The sequence below is a fragment of the Copadichromis virginalis genome, linkage group LG19, assembly GCF_057382275.1.
Source record: "Copadichromis virginalis isolate Kocher_CV1m ecotype Utaka linkage group LG19, C_Virginalis_male_GT1.1, whole genome shotgun sequence".
Taxonomy (NCBI): Eukaryota; Metazoa; Chordata; class Actinopteri; order Cichliformes; family Cichlidae; genus Copadichromis; species Copadichromis virginalis.
Genome location: NC_140636.1, coordinates 13,433,179 through 13,458,344, shown reverse-complemented (window position 1 = coordinate 13,458,344; position 25,166 = coordinate 13,433,179). Strand labels below are relative to the sequence as shown.

Here is a 25,166-nt window from a genome sequence, read left to right as displayed (position 1 = left end):
GTAATAAGCTAATACTCCTGTGTGCTACACACTACAGTGTGCGCTGTACACCTACTTACTGGGTTTGTCGCATCAGTCTGTGTCTCTGAGTTAACTTGTGTTTCTCCTACAGCTCCGGACCGCAACAAATGCGCGTGCTCTTTGTGAGCTCGTTCCCGGCTCGTAACCAGCGCGTTCTGCCGTCGAGGGCGATCATTGGTTAAATGTGATCATGTGACTGATGCAAGCCAGATCCTTTTATTTAGCAAAACTATGATTAATAGTTAAATATTATTGTTGAGGGGCACAGACAGGACTCCGCACGCACACACACATAAAATAAATAAATAAATAAATAAAAAAAATTTAAAAGTTGCCTCAACAAAAGGGCACTTTGGGCACTCATCAGGAAAGGGGCGGGTGCTCAAGCCCCTCTAGCCCCCCCTCTGCACGTCCCTGGTCTCTATCCATCTAGTATTAAATCTTTCTGGGAAACAAGTATGTATATTATGCACACACACAAACACACATGCAGCTATTACCTATTTCTTGTTTTTATACCTAAGATGAATTATTGTTGAATGAAGACATTTTTCAAACAAATGTAAAATGTGGGCAATTGTGTTTATTGGGTAAAGGAAAAGGCAGAAGGGGGGGAAAGGATAGAAAGAATGAAAGAGAGAGATGAGAGAAAACCCCAACAATCCCCTCTGAGCAAGCACCAGGCGACAGTGGATAGGAAAAACTCCTTTTAAAGTGAAAGACACCTAAAGGAGAAACCTATGGCAGAACCAGGCTCAGGAGGGGGCAGTCAACTGCCGGGACTGGTCGGGGGGTGAGGGTGAAAAAAGAAAAAGGAGGGAGGGGAAGGGGGGAAATGAAGATGGAATAGAGGTGGAGGAAGACGAGGTTACATCAGGTGAGAAGCAGCAGTGCCCCTCCTCCAGAACCAGTGGAAGCGTTTTTTCTTCTTTTTCAGATACTCTTCCACCAGCACTTTTTTCTCAATGATGAGGGTTTTCAGCTCATCGATTGTTTCTGCGTTTTCTTTCTCAAGTTTGTTGCATCTTTTCACCATGTCTTCTAATTGTTCTTGTTTTTCTTTAAGCTTGTCTTTCAGTTCTTTAACTGTTGCCTCCTCTATTCGCTTTGCCTTGTGCACATCTGTGTGCATGTCTTCCAGCTGCTGGTTTCTCTTCTGGATTTCTTGAAGTCTACACTGCAGGTCTTTATGTGTTTTCTGTTGTTCTTGCTTTTGCGCCTGGATTTCAGTGTTTTTGTACTTCAAGGTCTTAGAAAGTTCCTCAAGTTCGGTATTTTTTCTCAGCATCTCATTGATGCTACTCTGCATCGCTGAGCATTGTTTTTCCAGCTTTTTCTTTTCTTCTTCCAGTACAGTTGATTTGTACTTTGTTTCGTTATACAATTCTTGGAGTGCTTGATTTTTCCTCTGGAGATGAAGTTTTTCTTCTTCCTGTTGTATTTTCTGTTGGTCTTTTTCTTGAAGAAGCTCTTTATTTCCGTGCACTTTTTTATCAAGCCTGATTTGGAGCGATCTGTGTTTTTCCTCCATCTCGTCAAGCTTGGAGTCCATTTCTTTCTGTTTCATTTCCAGTTTCTTCTTGTCTTGAAGCAACTGTTGACTTTTGTGCAGAGTTTTGTCATGTTTCACCTGCAGCGCTTTGTATTTTTCCTCCATGGCTTGGAGTTTGCTCTGCAGGTCTCTCTGCTCTACGGGCTCTTGTTTCTTTTCTTGGAGGTTCTCCTTATTTCTCTCCAGAGCTTCATCAAGCATTACTCGCAAGCCTTCATTTTGTTTCTCAATGTTCCTCAGCTTGCAATCCATTTCTTCCTTTTTTATTTTCTGTTGGTCTATCTTGTGAAGAAACTCTTTATTTCTCTCCAGAGCTTCATCAAGCATCACTTGCAAGCCTTCATTCTGTTTCTTGATGTGCCTCAGCTTGCAATCCATTTCTTCCTTTTTTATTTTCTGTTGGTCTTTCTCGTGCAGAAACTCTTTATTTCTCTCCAGAGCTTCATCAAGCATCACTTGCAAGCCTTCATTTTGTTTCTCGATGTTCCTCAGCTTGCAATCCATTTCTTCCTGATGTATTTTCTGTTGGTCTTTTTCTTGAAGCAGCTCTTTATTTTTGAGCAGTGTTTCCTCAAGAGTTAGTTGCAGCATTTTCAGTTTTTCCTCCAAGACTTCAAGCTGGGAGTCTGTTTCTTTCTCCAGCATTTCTTGTTGCTCTCTCTCTTGAATGAACTCTTTATTTCTGTGCACTGTTTTCTCAAGCTTGATTTGGAGCGATCTGTGTTTTTCCTCCATCTCGTCAAGCTTGGAGTCAATTTCCTTCTGTTTCATTTCCATTTGCTTCTTGTCTTGAAGCAACTGTTGACTTTTGTGCAGAGTTTTGTCATGTTTCACCTGCAGCGCTTTGTATTTTTCCTCCATGGCTTGGAGTTTGCTCTGCATGTCTCTCTGCTGTGTGGACTGTTGCTTCTCTTCTTGGTGGATTTCCTTCAGTTTTTCCAGAGCTTCGTCAAGCTTCTCTTGGAGCTCCTGATTCTTCTTGACCATGTTTTCCTGTTTTATGCTCTCTTTTTTCTCCTTTTGGAGCAGATCTTTATTTTTTTCCAGAGCTCCATCAAGCTTTTCTTGGAGCTCCTGATTCTTCTTGAGCATTTTATCCCCTTTAATGCTCTCTTTTTTCTCATTTTGGAGCAGATCTTTAATTTTTTCTAGAGCTTCATCAAGCTTTTCTTGGAGCTCGTGATTCTTCTTATCTTGGAGAGCCCATTGTTTCTCCTCAATAATACCTTCCCTTTCCTGAAGCTGGTAGGATAATTTTTCTAATTCAGCGCTCTTTCTCTCATTTTCTTCTGTCAGGATCTTAATCTTTTCTCTGTTCATGAGATTTTCCTTCTCCATTTCTTCCAATCGCTTTTCCTCTAATTCCACCTGTTCATCCCAAGGAAGAGAGCTGATGTAAGGGTCTAGGGACTCATACCATGGAATAGAGCTGGGGTCAGCTTCTTGTCTTTCTTGCTCTTTCTGAGACATGTTGGAGTCTGTATACCGTGAGTACGAAAAGTATCCAGATGTTTGAAAATGCTTTACTGGTGAACGTTTGAATGCTGCTAACATAAGTGCTGCAAATAACGGACTGAAAGTTGTACCTCCTCACCCCTATTTATGGATTCAGAAGCCTGTGACATCACAATTCCATAAGCCAATGAGGTTGTCACATGACATTCTAGAATGAGGTCATGTTTTTGTATGAATTTTTTAAATAACGTCAACATTCCGTAAGCCAATGAGGTTCTTACATGACTTTTGAATGAGGATAATTATTTTGTGTTAATCGACATAGCCTGCTGCAGCTCAGAGCTCATGAGCTCAAACGATCCTCCAACCTCAGCCTCCCGGTAGCTTGGATTACAGGCACGCGCCACCGCACCCGGCGAGAAGCAGCTACGTTAACAGGGCTTTTAACTATGTCTGAGGTGACATCATGACACTAACCTGCTGCCCATCATTAGCAAAGTTGTAATGATGGGCAGCAAAGATGAGGAATGAATGGTGCACAATTGTTATATGCAAGTTTTTAGAAAGCTCGTGGTTAACCCAAGAGTATTTTGTCACAATATCAAGAAGAGTAAAGCTTCAATGTCAAGAATAGATAGGAATATAGGGAATTATATATTTTTATTTAAAGACAGGACTCACATGTTTTCATTTCTAGTCTTTAAAACCTGTCTCTATCAGGGACGTGCAGAGAGGTTTAAAGGGGCGGGTGCTCAAAGTTAAAAAGGGGCACATTGAACCATGCTGAATAACAACAACACACATTCATCAAGAATCTAATATGGGAAGGGCAGGGCTGTGTTGATCTGAGACTGTAGACATTAAAAAGTCCACAGGAGAGATGGTAGCTGATTAAACAAGTTTCATGAGATAATAACAAAATGCAAAGATTGGTGACAGCGCTTGGAACCATAAGGCAACGAAAAACTGTGACATAAACTCGGCTCTGCCTGTGAATCACTCTTTGCTTCTCTTCTTCCTTCCTTCCCATCATTTCATATATCACTCTCCACTTGCTGTCTATCTGAGAACAAGGCACAACTTGCTATTGCAATAAACTATAATCTAATTATCCACACCTAACAACTCTTGCACTTAATCTATAATAAAATGATGACAGCAAAATGTTATAGCCCTGCCTTTAGTAGCCTCATACAGCTCCTACTGTTTCCTCCTCATGTCCTTACCAGCCATGTCTGCACAATGTTATATCATGAGTAATATTTTTTTAAATTCAGCTAAATAAAACACACACATGCACACACAGTGACATTTTAGACCTTCTTCAGAATACTGTATATACTATGGGCATCCTTACATTATTATTTATTACTAGAGCTACAATAATAAAGCAATGAGGAGGGGGAAGTAATAAATATGAAATAATGTATTTATGATGATTCCATTTGTTTCACTATCCACTCTGTGCAGGGCAAAGCTTATTACATTTTTAAACTGTAGAGATACAATCATTTTACTGCTGTAAAATCCAACTTTTGTCTTATTTAAAATATAAATCTAATATAATCTGCTTCTTAATGTATGTTCTTTAAAATACAGCGTGTGTTTTTTAATATATTATAATTATAATAATTATTATGTGGACATGCATATTAGATCGTTTTTTAGTGAAATATAATCCCTCCAGAAAGGCAGGAAATGCCCAGAAACTTACTTTAAAACTAAATATGTTCCCTAAAACGGTGACAGAGCTACAGACCCATGACAGCCTTACACAGGTAGCCAGCAGCTATGACCAGCACTACTTGTGCAGTTAATAAAAGGACAGGTAATGTTTGTCACGCTGTTGCACACACAGCACGCTCGTTTGTTTCAGTTCGTCAGTTGCAACAAGACAGCTTACCAACGTGTATGTAATAAGCTAATACTCCTGTGTGCTACACACTACAGTGTGCGCTGTACACCTACTTACTGGGTTTGTCGCATCAGTCTGTGTCTCTGAGTTAACTTGTGTTTCTCCTACAGCTCCGGACCGCAACAAATGCGCGTGCTCTTTGTGAGCTCGTTCCCGGCTCGTAACCAGCGTGTTCTGCCGTCGAGGGCGATCATTGGTTAAATGTGATCATGTGACTGATGCAAGCCAGATCCTTTTATTTAGCAAAACTATGATTAATAGTTAAATATTATTGTTGAGGGGCACAGACAGGACTCCGCACGCACACACACATAAAATAAATAAATAAATAAATAAAAAAAATTTAAAAGTTGCCTCAACAAAAGGGCACTTTGGGCACTCATCAGGAAAGGGGCGGGTGCTCAAGCCCCTCTAGCCCCCCCCTCTGCACGTCCCTGCCTCATAGGCTTTATTGACATCCTTGTGTTTATATACAATAGTCCAATCTTGTTTTATTAACTCATTTTTGAGACACTGCATTGTCTTTTCTGTTCTAATTGTTTTATATATTGTCTTACATTCATTTCTATGAACTTCATAGCAACAGTCATAAGTTACAAAAACTGGCAAGTCACTTATATCATTTATCAATATCCCCCCTTTTATATTTTCTTCCATTACATTTGTAAAAATATTATCTAATAGAGTTGCACCATGAGTGGTTATTCTCGTCGGTCTTGTTATCAGGGGAAATAATCCCATACAATACATTGAATCAATAAATTCTTCAATTCTCTTATTATGATTTGGGTTCAATAAATCAATATTAAAGTCTCCACAGATAAACATTCTTTTCTGATTCAGATTTGTATACAAGTCCTCCATAATGTCCTTAAAAGTCTCAATCTTTGACCCTGGTGCTCTATATATGCAACTGACAATCATATTTTTCTGTTTTTTCATATTTATTTCCACTGTTATACATTCCATCACTCCATCTACCACCCTCGTCATTCTTCTCATTTTTTCAAACCTTAAATTTTTATCAACATAGAGTGCCACCCCACCTCCTTTTTTATTAGTCCTATCTAAGTGGAGGAATTCATATCCCTCTATCTCAAAATCCTCTTCTTTTCCAGTGTTTATCCAAGTCTCTGATATTGCTATTACACCAAATGGTTGATTAAACTGTGCTATATATTCTTTAATAAATTGAAAGTTTGCATATAGACTTCTACTATTGAAATGAACCATGGTTATATTCTTACCCCACTCTAGGTTCCTATTAAATAGTTCCATTGTATAATAATTACAGTCCTTTAACATTTTGGTAAAAAAAATTACAGTCAGGATCTATATTGCTATCATACCCCAGTGTCCCACTTTCAACATCCATTTGATTTGTTACTTGAAATCTGTCAGACATCTGACTTTATTATATATCTTATCCACATACCATCACCTTTAACAATACTTTGTCTAAGCCAAGTACCAACCAATTTGACAATTCATTGAAAGTACCATCGACCATCCCAATGCTTTGCCTTACATTTTATCAGCCGTATTTTTCTAATTCTGTCAGCTCTTTAATGACTAAGACCTTTGCCTGCTCCGGTGTTCCATTTAACTTAATGAACACCTTACAATCTGATGTCCAGGTTGACTGTATTTTCTTCTGTTTTCTTAATAATCTTGCTTGTCTTGCAATATCTGCGTTTTTCTTGATTAGGTATTCATTAACGTACACATTCGTTCCTTTCAACTTTCTTCCTTGCTTCAGAAGCTCTTTCTTCTGCTTCTTATTAAAAAATCTTATAATAATGGCAGGTTTTTGATTCTTGTTTTTTGTTAAATGTTAAATCTAAATATTATATTTAAATCTAAATCTAAACGTTAAATCCAAATGTTAAATGTTAAATCTAAATGTTAAATCTAAATGCTAAATTTTAAATCTAAATGTTTAGGCTAACATGCAAATTTATTGCACGGATCAGCGGAAATACCAAAATAAAAGCTTTCCGAAAACCTCCGGTGCAAAAGTGTGCCGGTAGTGGTCAGACACGTTCTCACTCCCAAAGCGTAATAATTTTCGCTAGGTGACAAATTGTCAACATTTTATGCTTTCGGGTACCCAACACGTTCCTAAATGACGGCATCGGAAAAAGGAGAGCACATGAGAACCGTTTGGATTCAATCTACAGATGTTCTTTCATTTTCTAAAAATTGCTTTGGAAAACACTATTTTACGTCATTTAACTGCTAGTAAAGGTTGGGAATAAGGTTATAGTAAGGGATAAGGTTAGGTTTAGGGCTGGAACACATGGCTGGAACGTCTATTATGACGGGACCGTCATTCCACTGGAATTCAGCCATAACCCGACCATGAGAAAGCACGTCCGGCGATTTAGCTGAAAACATCGGAAGATCCGTTTTGTCGGCCCTCCAAAGGTTCAGCAGTACTGCACTCTTAGCAGCTGCAGTCTCCACTTTACAATCGCTGCAGCACATGTCCAGCAAAATCGCTGGACATGCTCGTAGGCAAGAAGTGAAGCAGCACATGGCGGGGAGAAGTGAGGAGGAGAACAGACACAATTTTGCACCAGAGGTTTTCGGGAAGCTTTTATTTTGGAATTTCCGTTGATCCGTACAATAAATTTGCATATTAGCCTAAACATTTAGATTTAACATTTAACATTTAGATTTAACATTTAACATTTAGATTTAAATATAATATTTAACATTTAGATTTAATATTTAACATTTGATGAAAAGTTACAAATATTTTACTAAATGTTGTAAAGAATTACTCGAAAAAGCATGTTTCACTTTACAAACGGCGCCCCATATATCACAGCTGACTGTCTTCAAATCCAACAAAAGTAGTATCAAACGTTTGTGCTACGTTTGTGCTGGTTTGTGCTGCAAAAATTTTCGTTTGTGCTACTATCATTTTAAAGATATTAATAAAAATTTCTAGAGGTCATCAGAGGTCAACCAGCCCCCCCACATTAATTAAATCAAACAAAATGGGTGTCAATCAACTGTGCTACGTTCAGTGTTAAAATTTTCCTTTATGCTGCCTCTGTTTTAAAGATATTAATGAAAAGGTAAAGGTCAAAAGGTCAACCAGCCCCCTCACATTACCCAAATCAAACAAAATTGATGTCAAACGTTTGTGCTACGTTTGTGCTGGTTTGTGCTGCAAAAATTTTTGTTTGTGCCGCTATCATTTTAAAGATATTAACAAAGATTTCTAGAGGTCAACAGAGGTCAACCAGCCACCCCATATTAATGGAATCAAACAAAATTGATGTCAAGCGTTTGTGCTGGTTTGTGCTGCAAACGTTTTTGTTTGCGCTGCTAACATTTTAAAAATTTTAATAAAATAACGTCTTGATGCGTGCTTAATCATCCAGGTAAGTAAATCCCAAAAGGTTGATTCTGTTCATCTGGACATTTTCAGTTGGAGAAACGTTTCGTCACTCATCCAAGTGACTTCTTTTGACCTTTACATTTTCATTAATATCTTTAAAACAGAAGCAGCACAAGCAAAAATTTTAGCAGCACAAACCAGCACAAACGTAGCCAGTGTTGGGAAGGTTACTTTTAAAATGTATTCCATTACAGAATACAGAATACATGCCCCAAAATGTATTCTGTAACGTATTCCGTTACGTTACTCAATGACAGTAACGTATTCTGAATACTTTGGATTACTTAATATATTATCATGCTTTTTACAACAACGTGAATGTACTATTGCTGTGTGATTTATTACTATTACTGAAGGTCCGCGACTCCGAACTGTAGTAAAGGGACCTCTGACTAATACGGCGGGGTCCCTGTCGGCTCGTAGCCGAAAACTAGCTCTACTTTGTTGTGTGGGTCAACTTTTCTTGCGAGAGACAGAGAGAGGCGTTGAAAGACTGCTCCAACGGAACTTATTGTTTTCGGAGGAAAACACGAACACGGTGTACAGTCGAGTCTTAATAGCTTACTTACAACTGGGCTCATCAGGCACTCTTCTTGGCTGAAGTGGTTATTATTATATTTACATGCTTCCAGCTCCCGTTTTTCCTCGATGACAACTCGTACCTTTCCACTCCCCTTTTTCTCCCTCCTCGCGCTCACAGACCCATAACGTGTATGGCAGTCCATTCTCCCTGCAACACGGACTACACTGCCCATGATGCTACATTCTTTAATAATAATAATAATAATAATGGATACTTTATTCATCCCCATGGGGAAATTACTTGTTTTTTCTCTGCATTTGACCCATTCACTCAGTGAAGCAGTGGGTAGCCCACTAAGCAGGCGCCCGGGGAGCAGTGTGTAGGGACGGTACCTTGCTCAGGGGTACCTCAGGGTATCCGTTAAGTGGATTCGAACCGCTATGCTTGTAGCATTCTGCCTGTTAGCTTAGCACAACAACAACAACGAAAAGGCGCTCTCTCACCCAGGAAACACACAGTCGCAGAGAGAGAGAGAGCGTCGCCCTGTAATCATGGCAACCGTAACGCTGCCGCCTGGAACAACAGCACGTAGCTGTCAAACAAAACCCAAACAGTCCTGACCTGCGACAAAATGAAACAGGAAAGTACCGCAGTGTAATCCATTTATTTCAACAAAGTAACTGTACTCTGAATACCACCTTTTTAAACGGTAACTGTAACGGAATACAGTTACTCATATTTTGTATTTTAAATACGTAACGGCGGTACATGTATTCCGTTACTCCCCAACACTCATAGCTGGACTGGCCATCGGGCATACCGGGCATTTGCCCGGTGGGCCGTTGGTGATTTTTTGTTTTTATGGGCCGATGGATTTTTTTTTTTTTTAGGAAGGGTATATATAATGAAAGGTGTTGGATTGGCCAGTTGGTCATGATCGACTCTGGGCTGGACCAATTACAGCCGAGGAGGCCGGATGCACCCGCCCCCTTGTTTAGCAATCACGTGATTTTCGCGCATTGCATGCCGGGAACTCGTGGCAAAACAATCAAAGTACCGCATCAAATGCAAGCATTTGCAGCACCGCAAAACGTTCATTCTCCGGTTCCAATACCTTCTTGTTTTTTCTTTGCCCCCCAAAAAGGTATGTACAAAACGAAGGAGAACAATGCCGGTCCGTACAAAGACAGACTCGATGAAAAGACAAAGAAAAGATACGAGGAAAAAATCAAAGGAGTGAAAGGGTCAGACCCTTACGAGCACACAGAGTGGACAAAAGACGTTAGCGTGCTGCCCAACTTTCACCACGCTCAGATTTATAATTATACGGTTCTTGGAGTGAGTGCATACACTCATGAAGTTTTTAGAAACTTCAGGTCACTGGTCTTACTTCGGAAACATGGCTTAAAAAATTTCTCTTCAACGACGTAATCCGATAAAAAAAAAACGATCTCTTTACCCGTCGGCTTCCCGTGGCTGTCATGCAACCGGCTATTGCAGTTAATAATACAACAGCTTCTTGACATTTTTTGGGTTTCTTTTTATCGCTGTGTAACTGAGTTCAATTGAAAGCCTGCGTGCGCTAGTATCTCTTGCCACAAGTTCCCAGAATCCTTTGCGGTTTTACCCCTGAATGACGTCACATTTTCAATCTTTATCCTGGTGGGCCGGTCTCTAGTCAAAATGCCCGGGCCGATTTTTTGTCCCAGTCCAGCCTTGCCAACACTGAACGTAGCACAGTTGATTGACACCCCTTTTGTTTGATTTAATTAATGTGGGGGTGCTGGTTGACCTCTGATGACCTCTAGAAATTTTTATTAATATCTTTAAAATGATAGTAGCACAAACGAAAATTTTTGCAGCACAAACCAGCACAAACGTAGCACAAACGTTTGATACCACTTTTGTTGGATTTGAAGAAGGTGGGGGGGCCAACTTCACTCACATGACGACATGACAGCTCCCCAAAAATGAAGCCAAAACGTCTCTATCGCCCCCTGGTGTCTGGCTGCAGTATAGGTCATAAACCCCGCCTCCTCCATGGTAGCGGATGGGACCGGGGTCAGACTAAACTAAAAAAAAAAAAAAGTAAAATTTATTCTCCTTAGATAATTTTTTTCCAAAGATTCTTTCTTTTGTTTTCAATAGTTCTCATTACGCTGATTTATGTTCAAGGGGTCTCCTCTTCCATAAGTTTGATTCTAACTCCTACCGCGGTGATGTTAAATTGGGGTGAAACGTCATCATAAGACCTTTAACCGGCAGCTGCAGTCACGGAGAAACTTGCGTATCTCTGTTCGGGAATAGCAGATAGAGCGTAGGCTCTGAGAGGAGGGCCAGCGTTTACGCTACGAAAACACGACAGAGTGTTTTAACCTGACAGCCTGAGGTGTTCTTCAGTAAACTGGACTACCCGACTGAAGGACCCGAGGCCCTGCTGCACTTTTTCGGTAAGTTAAACGTGTTTGTAAGCTAATTCGTAACTACTAGTGATGGGCAGATGAAGCACTGAAGCTTTTCATCCAATTGGTTCACCCCAGCACAAAGCTTCTTGAAGCTTCATTTGCTCTAGTAGGACACCTACTGGACGTAAAAATATTAGTTGGCATGAATTTGAAGTGTGGCCTTTTGCACACAGCCTGTAAATGTCAACAACAAAAGGAGTGTGTAAAACATCTATATTGTAGTGATGGCAGCATACTGTGTATATTTATACTGGCAGTATGGAAAATGATTATTTGGAAATGCTTAAAATGGAAATGATCATTTACTGTGAGGTGAGGTGTGGTTGGGGTGTGGACAGTGGTTGTGCTTTTGTAACGTTGAGGTATGGACAGCTACACACTGAGGCCTCAGTCCTGCCTGTTCACATTTTATTCTGTAAAAACTAAAAAAATTTATGACCTTTTTAGTGGGGAGAACATAGCTAGGATTTAATAATTTAACAAATCTTTTACATCCTTTGTCCTCCACAATGCTAAATGGCTGGGAGTCCTCAATCACCATGCTAACCAGGTCTTAATCTATTTGAGATTGTTCTCCTGAGGAAAGACAATAAAGACAAAGCACAGATATAAATATCACACACGTAACTTATTACAGCTGTATAATATTGTTATATCATTTAGTAACATTACTGCATGCTATATTATCATGGCATTTGATGGCTCACCTAAGCATGGATGAGGTGTTGCTGTTATATCCCAGCTCCCTGGCACATAGCAAACACTTCACCTTGTACAAAAGTAAAGCCGCTTAACATAAATTGTATTGCACCATCAGTATTATGAAAATACATCTTCTGTAGAAATTTACATAGCTTGTTGGGAGGAATAAAATCAAAATGTTCCCACACAGGGGAGGACAGCCTCCTCTTCTTAGCTGGCTCCATTCTCTCCTAACTTTCTCTCCTCACTCTCATAAACCTCCAAACTGTCTCCAAACTCTCACTAACCGCAACTCTCCATCAAACACCCACATTTTGACTGAAGTCTGAGGGGTTTATATCGCTGTCATAGCTCGCGGCAAAGTTCGAACCACTTCGTGAACCAGTCACGTGGTACAGCCGGGCAGCGAGGCTTTGGACGTCATCATTTTCAGCTCCTCCCATAAATGAAGCAAGTCTCGATACGCGCATCGCGGAAACGCCCCCTCCATTACTCGACACAAGCTTCGAAGCCTCGATACAGAAGAACGTCACATCACTAGTAACTACTATAGATGGACCGATCCGATATTACGTATCGGTATCGGTCCGATACTGACCTAAATTACTGGATCGGATATCGGAGAAAAATAAAAAATGTAATCCGATCCATTAAATATCACGAAAGCACCTCACAAAACTTGTAACTCACCTCAGAACGTTAGCATGTCGGAGCAGTATGCATCACGTGATAGAGCGGCTGTGGCATGCGGGACCTGTCGGTGGTCTGGATAGCATTTGGAGCTTCGCTAGCAACCCGGCATTTCATCTCCGACAAAGTTATTCCCGAGAGAAGTAAAGCAAGTGTGTAAGTCCATCTCTGAATGTTTGTAAAGCATTCCTGCATTAAGCTTAACAAACGATATATGGAGCGACTGCCTCTTCTTGCTGCTACTTCAATCATGAAACTGCTTAATGATCAGCTGATCGGCTTTTCTGTAGCGAGTCCGTCTCTCTGGTTTGTTTTTGGCCCACTTTGCACCAGAAAGAGGAAACCACGTTTAAGCTTGATCAGCTGTTGTTAGAATGTATTTAATATTACTTTCTACTCGAGGATCTTTTTCTACGTAGCTGACGGCTGGTAACTGTGCAGGGGCGGATCTAGCAAAGTTTAGCCAGGGGGGCCGATAGGGCATGAACAGGGAAAAGGGGGCACAAAGACATACTTTTCTTTCTTATTCTCATTTAAAATGTCTAGCTTTTAATAAATAATTATCTGACACCCAAAGTTTTAATTTGATGTAAAATGAATAGAAGTCCATTACTGTATATAGTAACTATTAAGTCTAATATATATACCCTAGTAAGCTATAGTACTTTTTCCTTTGGGAAGGTACCATCTGTGCAGTCTGCAATTTTGTTGAAGAAAGATGTTGAATCTATTTAATATTTCTTGAAAAATAATTGATTTCTGTGCATTTTTTTTCACACTGCATCAAATTAAGGTTGATTACGTCGATTAAGCATCATGAGGTGGAGCGTGAGGGGTGGTTCCCTATTTTTTATTTATTTATTTTTGTTGTTGCTGGGAGTTGGAACCCTATTAGTTAGGTTGCTTAATATTTATGCTAAGTACTCTTTAAAATACCAGAATAGGGAGGATGGTGTAGGTTTAAGTTTATTAGATTGATCAGTATTGCTGAACTATGAAATATTTTTTTTGCATACAGGTATAACAGAATAGCTTTAGTGTAGTTGTTGTTTTAAACTTGAGTATGAACTTATACAAAATGCAGCAAGATATTTAAAAAAACAGTTTTGTTGATTAAAAAACACTATATCGGATTCATATCGGTATCGGCAGATATCCAAATTTATGATATCGGAATCGGTATCGGACATAAAAAAGTGGTATCGTGCCATCTCTAGTAACTACCGTCCTTAGCTCGGTCCTGAGACCTAGCTAGCTAAGATGAGAACTCGGCTGTCAGGGTTCGTTTAGCTAATCTGTGCAGGTGAATGAATTTACTAAATAAATCAAGAGAAACGCGCCGGGCTGCTCAGTCACTAATTACTGTTACTGTACTTTTATTACAAGTATTATACTGTAAAAACAACAGGCCGCATCCTGCTGCAGCTCCTGTGCAGAGCTGAATATTAAAGATGTGCAAACAACAGTATGTTTTCAGTCTCTTGCCACATCTGTAAAGACAGTAACATTTATTTAAAAGCTTGTACTTCAGTAACTCATTAATCAGGAAGTACGGATTAAAGTACTGTAGTGTACTGTGATACTGAAAAAAATGTAAGAGAACAACTTCAGATCCTGAGTGTGTGAGGACAGAAGAATCAGCTTTATTTCAATTTTGAGGGATAAAATTTATATCTGAGTTTGATGGTTCTGTTCTCTTTGTGATTACAGGAGCTGCCCTCAGATTCAGACCTCAGCCCCCTCGAGTGACAGCAGACAGATCATCCAACATGTTCACATGTTAACTGCAAAATGAACTGATGAAAACCGTACAAAGGTTAACGTACCACATGTGCTGCAATGAAAGCTGCAGCTGTTTTATGAAAACAGTGCTTATTGCAATCAATTCAATTTTCAAAATTATTATTGTTCATCACAAAAATTATACAAATTCTTATCTTTGAACTAACCAAATCTGGAATTACAAAAGAAAAAAAATCTTTACTCAACGCAGGATTTGAGTCGCATCTTGTGTTAATTTTGCAAAGAAATCATAATACCTGACAACTTCCCATGCGCCACTCCCAACACTCACATCACTGATGGTGACTGAAACCAGCCCTCAGTCATTATGCAAATATACTGTTTATAAGATTGGGGAAACCTGCAGTCAGCTGAGACTGAAGAAGTCACCTGGATAAGTGACGAAACGTTTCTCCCACTGAAAACGCTACGTCCAGATGAACAGAATCAACTTTTGGGGATTTAGTTACCTGGATGACTGAGAATGCATCAAGACATTTAATTTAGTTCTGTCTGTTATTGTCCTTATCATCCTGGAGCAATTGTAACCACATCATTTTTTCAGGGATTAATAAAGTATTCTGATTTTGATCCAGGAGCTTTACTGACTTGATACAACGTTTTTATTTTTTTTTTTTTTTTTGAGCAGTACATTCATGTAAAGATATATTTTGTAATGTATTCATGTTTTGTGTTGTATCATGAAAGTTAGAAATAATAATAATAAAATAATAACGATTTAAAATAATTTTAAATTGTGAAATATTTGTAATTACTGTACATATGACGAGTGCAGTGTATTGAAAAGGCAGGGTTAATAAGATACAATGTATAAAACTACATTCCAAAGTGAGTCTGTGTTGATCAACAAAACCTAGGATTCAAACATTCAGAATGCATTCTTTATAAATTAGGAAAAAGTCTGATGCTCACAGTGAAGGCGTTGGTGGCTCTGCATGGCTGTAGGTTTGAGTTACATGTTAAACCAAAGGAGGGGTTTTCTTCTGAAATGCTTAGATCCAGCTGAGTGTTAGACAATCAATGCCGGGAGCACTGAAGCTGGTTTTGAGGCATAAAATGGAACTTCTTTTGAAAACACCTTGTAGTCATTTTTCCTTTAATGTGACACATGTCTATTAATCTACAAAGCTGGCAGGGGGCACTGTCTACCTGTACACCTGCATGCAGGTACACAGACGATCTACATGAAGATGATCCTCTGAATGAAAGTCAGAGGGGATTTTTCTCAGTCTCACCCCCACCTGAAGCTCTTCATTTAACTTGAGGACAGCACCTCAGATGGACCGACCCGTGTTGTTTCAGCTCTGCTTTGCTTTCTGGGTCGGGATAGAGTGGACCGGAGCGTTGCAGTCCAGTTCGCAGTGGGGCGCGAACACGAGCATGATGAGGAGAGATCGGTCAGTTAACGGCTCAGTGGTCCTCCACGACTACATGGTGTTTTTATACCAAACATTGTCCAAACCTCAAAGCAGAGACTTTGATGTTTCAGACGGAGCAGGAGCTGCTAACACAGTTACAAGTTTTGTGGACCAAGGACAAGGTTTGACACCAATTTAATTCACTTTCCCTCAAAATCCTGCCTAAAAAACTGAATGTTCTAGTTTTATTACATCTATATTTGGTGTTATTCTGTTTTAAACAACCATATTTCCATTGTTGACACAGATTACTAAATGTATCACTGATTTTTAAAGTTAGTAAAGAATTTAAAGTTAGTAGAAGTGATTATTTATGCGGGTTTTTGCTATGTTGTGACCATCAGAAGGTCTCATCTCCAAGTTTACAGTTTTCATTGCCATTCACTCGCTGGGCTCTCGTCCTCATTTTCGGTTTGACAGCGTTTCAGTAGACAAAGGTGAACGGCTTAGACATGAACTGAGCTGTGGTTTGGGGAAAGCTCTGCTTTGCTTTCTGATTCTACACAAAAGCAAGAACGAACAGCTTGTAGAACGGGGGGTGGGGGTGTCGGTCACATATAGATAAGGGCCAGAAGGGGCGTGTTTGGAGGCGTGGTTCCGCTCCTGAAAATTTGATAATTTATCTCAAATTATCTAAATCCTCCCCTAAGTCAGCCTGAAAAACTTTTAATAGATTTGAAATCCATGAATGAATCCACCTACACCAACACATCAGCTTTATCATTTCAGCAGCATTTTAGTGCATTTCTTTCTCAACTTCCTGTTTTTGTTAAACGGGTTTAACAACAGGAATGACATTTGTAAATATCATTCCTGTTTAACATCACCCAGTTCCCTTTATGATGTTTATCACTGACTTTGATGAATGCCATAAAGACTTAGAGGTGACATCCTATGAAGAGCCAAAGAGCTGTATTGAAGACTGAGGCTTGAGTCCCACATGTGACCAAAGACCAGTGTTGGGTCAGGTTTCAGACCTGCACATAAAGTTACATGCTGCGTGCTCTACCTTTACTTTCCTCCTATCCACAGATCCTCCATCATGGGAGAGCGGCCAGCGTTACGTCTTCGACTTATCCAGCCTGGCCAGGATGGAAGAGCTGGTGGAGGCCGAGCTGAGAATCCTCAGGAAGCCTCTGGCAGACCTTCGACCCACCCTAACAAGCGGAGGAAACCTTTACGACATCCGCCTGTACTCCTGCTCTTCGGAGAGACAGTTGCTGGACTCCAGAACTGTCGAGGTTTTGGGTGGTGGTCTTCCCAGGTGGGAGGTGTTTGACGTGTGGTCTGGCATGAAGGCCCATCTGAGGAATCCTTTGGAGCCACAGCAGGCCTGCTTCCATCTCCTGGCCTTCTCTGAACTGACCAACAAGGTGGCTGACCCGCTGGTCCTGGGGCTGGGTCGCACCCCTTGCCCAACCCAGGAGAAAGCTTTGCTGGTGGCTTTCTGGCATACCAACACTGCCGACAGTCTTTTCGGAGAGGTGACGCACAGGATGAAGAGCGAGGGCGGAGGATTTAGCCTCCCGAAGCCTCCGAAACTTATTCCAAAACACGTAAAGAAGAACCGCCGGCATCGACAGAGAGCTCTGTCCAAACGATCCTTCGGTGGGGCAGCGAGAGGAGGCAGGAGGAGCCGCTGCAGCCGGAAACCGCTGCACGTGAACTTCAGAGACCTGGGCTGGGACGACTGGATCATCGCCCCTTTGGACTATGAGGCGCGCCGCTGCGACGGCGTGTGCGACTTCCCGCTGCGTGCCCACCTGGAGCCCACCAACCATGCTGTGATCCAGACCCTGATGAACTCCATGGACCCTGATCTCAGCCCACCCAGCTGCTGCGTCCCCTCCAGTCTCAGCCCCATCAGCATCCTCTACATAGACTCAGCCGGCAGTGTGGTCTACAAGCAGTACGAGAACATGGTGGTGGAGAGCTGTGGGTGCCGGTAGCACACGCACAAACACAGGGCTCACCTCGTGTACTGGTCTAAGATTAGAGCAACACCTGCAATGTTTGTGTTTTTGCTCTGGTCTTTGTGGCCAATCACGGCAGAACAAGCTGAAAATACGCCTCTGATAGATGACGATGCTTCGCCATCTGAAGTCGTGTTATCAAGTTATTTCTGCTCCATTTGCATATTTGTAACTCTCACTTCCTGCATTCAGATTTTTCTCACCATGAACCAAGAAGCAAAGCTTTAGTCTCACAGATGCCCGTCACCTCATTACATCTGACACCACATCTGGAATATTAGTTTGTGTTTATTGTTAGTTTACTGAACTCAGCACCAGCCATTCAGTCTATAACCATGAACCTGCCCTCACACAGCCACTTTTTACTGACTGAGAAATTAATAAATGGTTTTGATGCAACTGCTTCAGTTTGTGTTTTTATTCATACCGACCGGTGTTCAGTTCCAGCTGCATTAACATCACGTGATCTTCACCGTGAAGGACGTGCAGCCACAGCTATCTGCACGGTGATGAGCGCACGCCTTCATGTGCTCACCTGTAAAGTGGCCCGGTAGATACTGGTGCTCGGGAACTTTTCCAAGATTTTTAAGCTGGGAGGTATCGAGGACCCGTCGAGGTCGACCAGCGAGGAAATCGGAAAGATTGAAAAGAGAAATAAAATCTGCTCCGAGAACACAGAGCGAGGCTTTCACTGCTTCATGCTGCGACACACTTACAGGAGCCTGAAGTGGGATTAACTTTATCTTCAGACCTAACCTGAAGCAGTAACACGGCCTGTTGTAATCTGTGTTTAATAAATTAAGTTTTCATTTATTCCCACAATTATAAACAACAGTTAATATTACAGCAGTTATTTCACATGCATTAAAAATACTGTTCCTCACATCTGCGGCTTCATCTGGACTTCTTTGAAATTTCACTGTAAATTTTCTAAACTTTAATAAATGTTTGGTCTCTATGATGAGCGCCCTCATGCCATCGTTGATATAAGAGTTGGAAGCATGTGGCCCCTGAAGGCTGATGCTGTGTTTAGTGTTTTCACTGAGCACAAACTTGTACAGCTTCCACGCCTGCACATCTTATTACACAAAGACAACGTGAACCTCTGGTTTGGCTCTGTGGTCTCGTTACAAACGTCCAGCTGAGGCACCGAATGAAGTGTTTTGGTCACCGGGAACTCGGCTCCGTAAATCTTCACGGATCCATTCAAACACCATTTCGGCGACTTCTCGTCCGGCGTCCAGCACGAAGGCGTGACGGAAGCCGTTTTCACACAGCTTGAAGTCGCCGAGCGGAAAGTCCCGCTTGATGTCGTGATAATAGTGCACCGGGCACCAGTGGTCGGTCGCTCCGTAATAAAATATCAGCTGAAAGCACAGATAGACAGACAGACAGAGAGAAAAGGGGAAACGTAGTTTTAGAGGGTGTGATCAAAGCAGCGCTCCATGAGCTGATTGCCAGCCTGCAGCCAGCAGAGGGCCGATCGGCTCAGCGCAACCAGGGGAACAACAGGTTTGACCTTTGACCCTCAGAGTCAGACTGCCGACGCCGAGCTCTGCCATAACATCTGACAGGAGCGCTGGGAGCGGCGTCAGGTCATGAGGTCGGTAAAGTGTCCAAAGTGTACAGAACAGAGCAGTAAGTGAAGCGTGAGCAATCAGAAGTGCTGTCTTTAATAAAAAGGCGACATCACCTGCACGGGTATCTGGCTTACATTTTCATTCGCTCCTCTTGTAGGCGGGGCTTTTCTTACCGTGTCGAGATGTTTCCCGATAGTCGTGTCATCTCTTTTTAGAACTTTCCTCATTTCCTGCCCGCCCAGGTACATGGCATTGGCTGCACGTGGAAACAAACCACAGAGGTTAAAGCTGGTCCGGCTCTCGCTGCAAACTCAACATTTCAAACCTCGGCTGTTAAATCTGAACCGCTGCCAGCCTGCTGGGGGAATTCCCATCATGCACTGAGCTCTTTCACTCCCAGTATATTAATATACAGCCACTGCATGTTGTAAATGTAACCCCCCCCCTCCACCTTTCTGCAGGCACCTCTGGTGCTGACAGGGTTTCTCTCCATAATTCTGTCTCTGTGTTATCACATAAAAGCTTCTTATCAAAGACAAATGTCTGCAGTCTGAAAAGCATCTGCCCTCGCTGCATATCTCACAGAAGAACGAAGCATGGCCGACCTGCAGAGTCTCCACTGAGCAGACCCAGGGTGGGCTGCACCACAGTGAGGTCCAGAGAGCGGATTCCCCCCAGCATCAGTCTGATGAGGCCGACTTTGAGCCTGTCGGGCAGCAGCGAGAGCAGGAAGAGGGGCAGGTAGACCACGTAACGCATGTGACACAGCACGGGGGTCATGACCTTCCCCTGAGGGCTCTGAGCCATGCGCTCGATGGTGGGAAACAGCAGCAGCGCCTTCAGGACCTGCATTAAAAACAGAGAGGAGACAGAAGGTTTCAGACAGACAACAGAAAGCTCCGAGACAGGAAGCTGCAAACTGCGGAAACTCCCGGATTAGAGGCAGGGGGATTTTCATGTCATTTAATCCGTTTCCTGAAAAAGTGATGGGAGGGAAGTGAAGGGAGGGCTCAGTGCCCTCAGCCAGGATCTCGCCGGGCGCCATCCGAGCTGGTCATGCGCTCCAAAGACAGAGTTTGTGATTCCAACAAACCCCCACAGAGCGCTCCGCGGTGTAGCAGGTACGCATTCACCTAACAAAGGCTAACAAACCGTTTGATCCTAGGAGGAGAGAAAAGAAGGGCGTGCCAAATCAAACATGTGGCACTCCCGCTGTGAACGACAGCAGCAGGCTAAGGATGAAATAAGCGACAATAAAAACATAAAGAGTCTCCGTTTCTGAACGACAGAAACCTCAGAGCGGCCGTCGTATTCCGGGATTAAACGATCCCAATAAGTAAAAACTCATTTGGCTTGTTTTTAGTTTCGTTCTCACACAGAGCCTCCGTCCTGCTGATCATGTGATCAGGCTGAGACGACCACGCTGCGCACGGTCATGTCTGAGCTCCAGAGCCTTCCCTACGTCCACCGTCCACTGTCCCTGCATGCTTCACTGTTTGGGTGGAGGCGTGTTGGTGCGTGCTGTAGGCTGTGTGTTTTTGTGGATCGAGGCCGATTTGTGGTTTCTCCTCAGACCGGAGAACTGCGATGACTCACCTTCCTCTCAGGATTTCTCTTCATCATCTCCAGAATGATGTAGCAGCCGATGGAGTGACCAATCAGGACCAGGCTGGTTTCTCTGGGAACGTGATTCCTGAGGAAAGCCAGCTTATGTTCGACCTGCCCGTCCAGACCAAACACGTCGTCCTCCGCCGCTGAGGCGCCGTCTGCAATCGGAATAGAAATGTCAGAACACCCGAACAAGCTGCTCCTCTCTCCTGTGAGCAGAGCCGTGCGTACCTTCGATCATGTCCATGGAGGCCGGAGGAGCGCAGTGGCCGGCGTGGCTTACGGCCCACACCGGGTGCTGGTAGCCACACCTGCTGTGGAGCGTCTGCATGAAGGTCCTGTAGAAGCCCACCACACCTGGGTTACCTGTGACAGACAGCACGAGGTCAGCGAGGCCTGTGGTAACCATGGTAACCGCAAACCTGATCCAGAGCACGTCACAGTCCAAATCAGAGGACTGCCCTGTACTACAGTAATACTGCAGCTGTACTACAGTAATACTGCATTTGTACTACAGTAATACTGCAGCTGTACTACAGCAATACTGCAGCTGTACTACAGTAATACTGCATCTGTACTACAGTAATACTGCATTTGTACTACAGTAATACTGCAGCTGTACTACAGTAATACTGCATCTGTACTACAGCAATACTGCAGCTGTACGACAGTAATACTGCAGCTGTACTACAGCAATACTGCAGCTGTACGACAGTATTACTGTGCTGTACTGCAGTATTCCTTCAGTACAGGGTATGTCCTGATGTTTGAACTCCTGAGCACAGCTTCCTCCGGAAGTATGAAACACAACAGGTGCTGCTGAGCTGTGGATGTGGGCGGGGCTCACCTGGGATGATGAGGAAGAGCACCTTGTGTGCAGAGGTTAGGGGGCAGGATCCAAACCTGAGCAGCTCCGTGGCGGCTCCGCAGCAGTAGAAGAAGTCTGTGTGTGGTGGGTCCATCATCAGCCCCGAGGAGAGACACGCAGGTGTATCACAGGTGTATCAGCAGGTCCAAAGGTTCCAGTCTGATCAAAGGTTCAGACTGAGCTTCACATTCACAGCTGCAGGTGTTCACGCTGCAGGTTTCAGCTGGTCACGTGTCTCACTAACAGCTGATCTGAGATCTGAAAATAAGCTTTAACTGACCTGAAAACCCAATAACTAACTAACCACTAACTAACTAACTAACTATCTATCTAACTAACCAACCACCGTTAACCGCTAACAGACTGCAAACTAAACCGTTCACAGGCTGACGTCACACCGGAAGCTGATACTATGACACGCTGTAAATAAAACTGTTTACCTGTCAGAACAATTACGAATAAGTACTACGATATCCTCTCCATGCAGGTGCTGCTCGCTTTCAACCGCTTCCTGCTTCGCACTGCTGCACGCTGATTGGCCAGTTGCAACGCAGCTTCTTCTTTTTATTGGCCGGTTCAGTTTCCAGCTCATTACCGCCCCCACGGGCCCGGAGTGTAACTACACCCGCTGTTAACTTGAACGTACCAAATGACAATTAAAATGGTAAATGGCCTGTATTTATATAGCGCTTTACTTATCCAGTCATCCACCCATTCACACACACATTCACACACTGGTGATGGCAAGCTACATTGTAGCCACAGCCACCCTGGGGCGCATGACAGAGGCGAGGCTGCCGGACACTGGCACCACCGGGCCCTCTGACCACCACCAGTAGGCAACGGGTGAAGTGTCTTGCCCAAGGACACAACGACCGAGACTGTCTAAGCCGGGGCTCGAACCAGCAACCTTCCGATTACAAGGCGAACTCCCAACTCTTGAGCCACAATCGCCAAAATAGAATTATTATTTTATTTTGTTCATTGTTAGTCTTTAAAAAAGATTTTATCCGTTATTTTTATTTTCCTCAGTTTATTATGTAACGAGATTTACCTTTTTGTTTGTCATACTGTGTATTTCAGTTTTTATAAGTCATATTTATCGTCTTGGCTTCTGTAACATATTTATATTCATCCCAGACTTTCAGATGAACATGAAGATAAATATCTCATCTTTAAATTCACATTAAATTGCATAAATGATAGAAATGACTGGCATTAATTTCAAATAAATACAACATGCATGTGCTGAAGTGAATTCGTCCTTTTTTTATGATAATAATAAGAAAAATGCAACTTTGCAATTTTCCTCTCTGCCATTCATTTTTGCAATTTATCTCATTTTTGCACATTTTAATATAAAGAAAAACTTTGTGAATGATTGTAAATAAAATTACACAAATTTGGGGGGATTGTTTCAGTTGCATCCAGACTGAAACTCTAACTTATTAAACCTGCGCCCTCTTTTTATTAAACATGTTGTCAGCAAAAACGAAATAAACAAAAAAATAATCAGTCCTTAGTTTTTATCAGCTGATTTAACATCACAAAATTATGTACATTCATTTGTGTGAAGTGTTTAATATTAAAGCCAGTCACTTTCACAGAGGCCCTCAGCAGACATCTGTGTTGGCAACACGTTGGTGTGAATGTGATAATAATAGTGATCCACACACTGAGCTCGTGTGGCTGTCGTCACACACGAAGTGCTTTCAGTTTTATCCCGGTTATTTTAGTTTCATCCTGAGCTCATTCTTACACCCTCAGAGCCCAGCACGGCCCAGACAGATGTGAAGGGTTTGTTCTTTGCTTTGGTCTGCTGGTCTGGGCCCAGGTTTGAGTTTTTGGGTTTAAGGGTCTTGTTTTTCATTTTTATATCTTCAAGTTACTTTAACCTTTTGCATTGTTTGATTTTGGATTCTCCTCGTTCAGTTGCTTCTGTCTCCCCGTTGTATTTTGGTGGTTGCTGTTCTGTGTCTGTCTTCAGTTTAACTTTCTCCTGAGTCATTATTAGTTATCCTCAGCTGTGCTCCAACCTGCTGCCTCTCCCTCGTTATCCCTCATACATAATGTCATGGCTGTGTGTCTCGTTGTCTTCCTAAAATTCCCGGTGTTTGGATTTCCTGCGAGGGCTCAGCATTAAATGTTTGCTTCCTGAGTCCACGGTCTGCTTGCTGCACGGCCGGTCACTGGTTACACACATAATATCCCAATAATCAATCACAGGTCTGGTACAGGTGTGTCACAGGTGGCCTCCCCCTGTATCTGTGTGTTGTTAAAAATGACACGTTCTCTCTGTGGCTGCCTGGCTTCCTCCCACACTCCACACACAAAGATGTGAGTAAGACTGGTTGTGTGTCCCTCTGTGTGCGACCCTGAGGAGGACGAGTGATGAAGAACAGAGAAGATAAAGTAATGAAGGCAGCAGCGTGAGGTCCATTGTTCTAACGTGAGGAGCAGATGAACTGACAAAGATTCACATCGTATCAGGTGTCTTTGTTTTGTCTGAGCTCAGTCATGGCAGCGCGCACACACGCATGCACACACACTCACACACGCATGCACACACACACACACACACACACTCACACACGCATCCACACACACTCACACACGCATGCACACACACACACACACACACACTCACACACGCATGCACACACACTCACACACGCATGCACACACACGGACACACAGACATCTGATATTGTATAAGAGCATCTCCCCGTGTTTTACTTCATGCAGATGTGTGGTTTCCCCTCGCAGTGACTCATGATGATGATGATGTGGTAAAACTTGTCATTTCCTCCTAAAACTTTCACATTGTTTTTATGCTAACGACGCCGTGAGGCTCAAACATGGTGACTTAGGTATGGACCTCCTGTGTGAAGAAAATTACACATCTGGATCCTTTTACACCGACTCACGACACATTAATAAAGAAAGATAATAACTCCTCTCCTCTGAGAGGAGTTATTATCATCTACAATAACAGTGCACCATCATCATCGTCACCATCGTCACCACAGGAGGTCATGGAGAGGTCGGTGTTTTGGAGCAGACCTTTTAAAATAAGACTGAACAGTTCCTCTGTCACAGCAGCCAAAGCACAAAACAGGACTGACACAAACTATTCTCCTTATTTCATAAAAACTAATAATACAAATCTGAACCTGTGTTA

The 25,166-nt window shown here is 42.4% G+C and overlaps 3 protein-coding genes across 3 annotated transcripts; 1 reads left to right on the top strand and 2 right to left on the bottom strand.

Moving 5' to 3' along the window:
- Positions 1–584: 584 nt before the first annotated feature.
- LOC146685721 (uncharacterized) lies at positions 585–3,232 on the bottom strand. The gene has a single exon (XM_085441322.1). It carries the CDS (start codon positions 3,125–3,127, stop codon positions 890–892), a length of 2,238 nt encoding a protein of 745 aa, XP_085297448.1. The 5' UTR covers positions 3,128–3,232; the 3' UTR covers positions 585–889.
- Positions 3,233–15,918: 12,686 nt separating this feature from the next.
- gdf7 (growth differentiation factor 7) lies at positions 15,919–18,071 on the top strand. Its single transcript, XM_085442436.1, has 2 exons — positions 15,919–16,078; positions 16,989–18,071. Exons 1-2 carry the CDS (start codon positions 15,919–15,921, stop codon positions 17,903–17,905), a joined length of 1,077 nt encoding a protein of 358 aa, XP_085298562.1. The 3' UTR covers positions 17,906–18,071.
- A 645-nt stretch (positions 18,072–18,716) lies between these two features.
- ldah (lipid droplet associated hydrolase) lies at positions 18,717–22,934 on the bottom strand. Its single transcript, XM_085441719.1, has 6 exons — positions 21,965–22,934; positions 21,349–21,483; positions 21,106–21,275; positions 20,115–20,355; positions 19,683–19,765; positions 18,717–19,296 (listed from the first exon to the last, which is right to left on the bottom strand). The coding sequence occupies exons 1-6, from the start codon at positions 22,080–22,082 to the stop codon at positions 19,057–19,059; spliced, it is 987 nt and encodes a 328-aa protein (XP_085297845.1). The 5' UTR covers positions 22,083–22,934; the 3' UTR covers positions 18,717–19,056.
- Between the last annotated feature and the right edge of the window lie 2,232 nt (positions 22,935–25,166).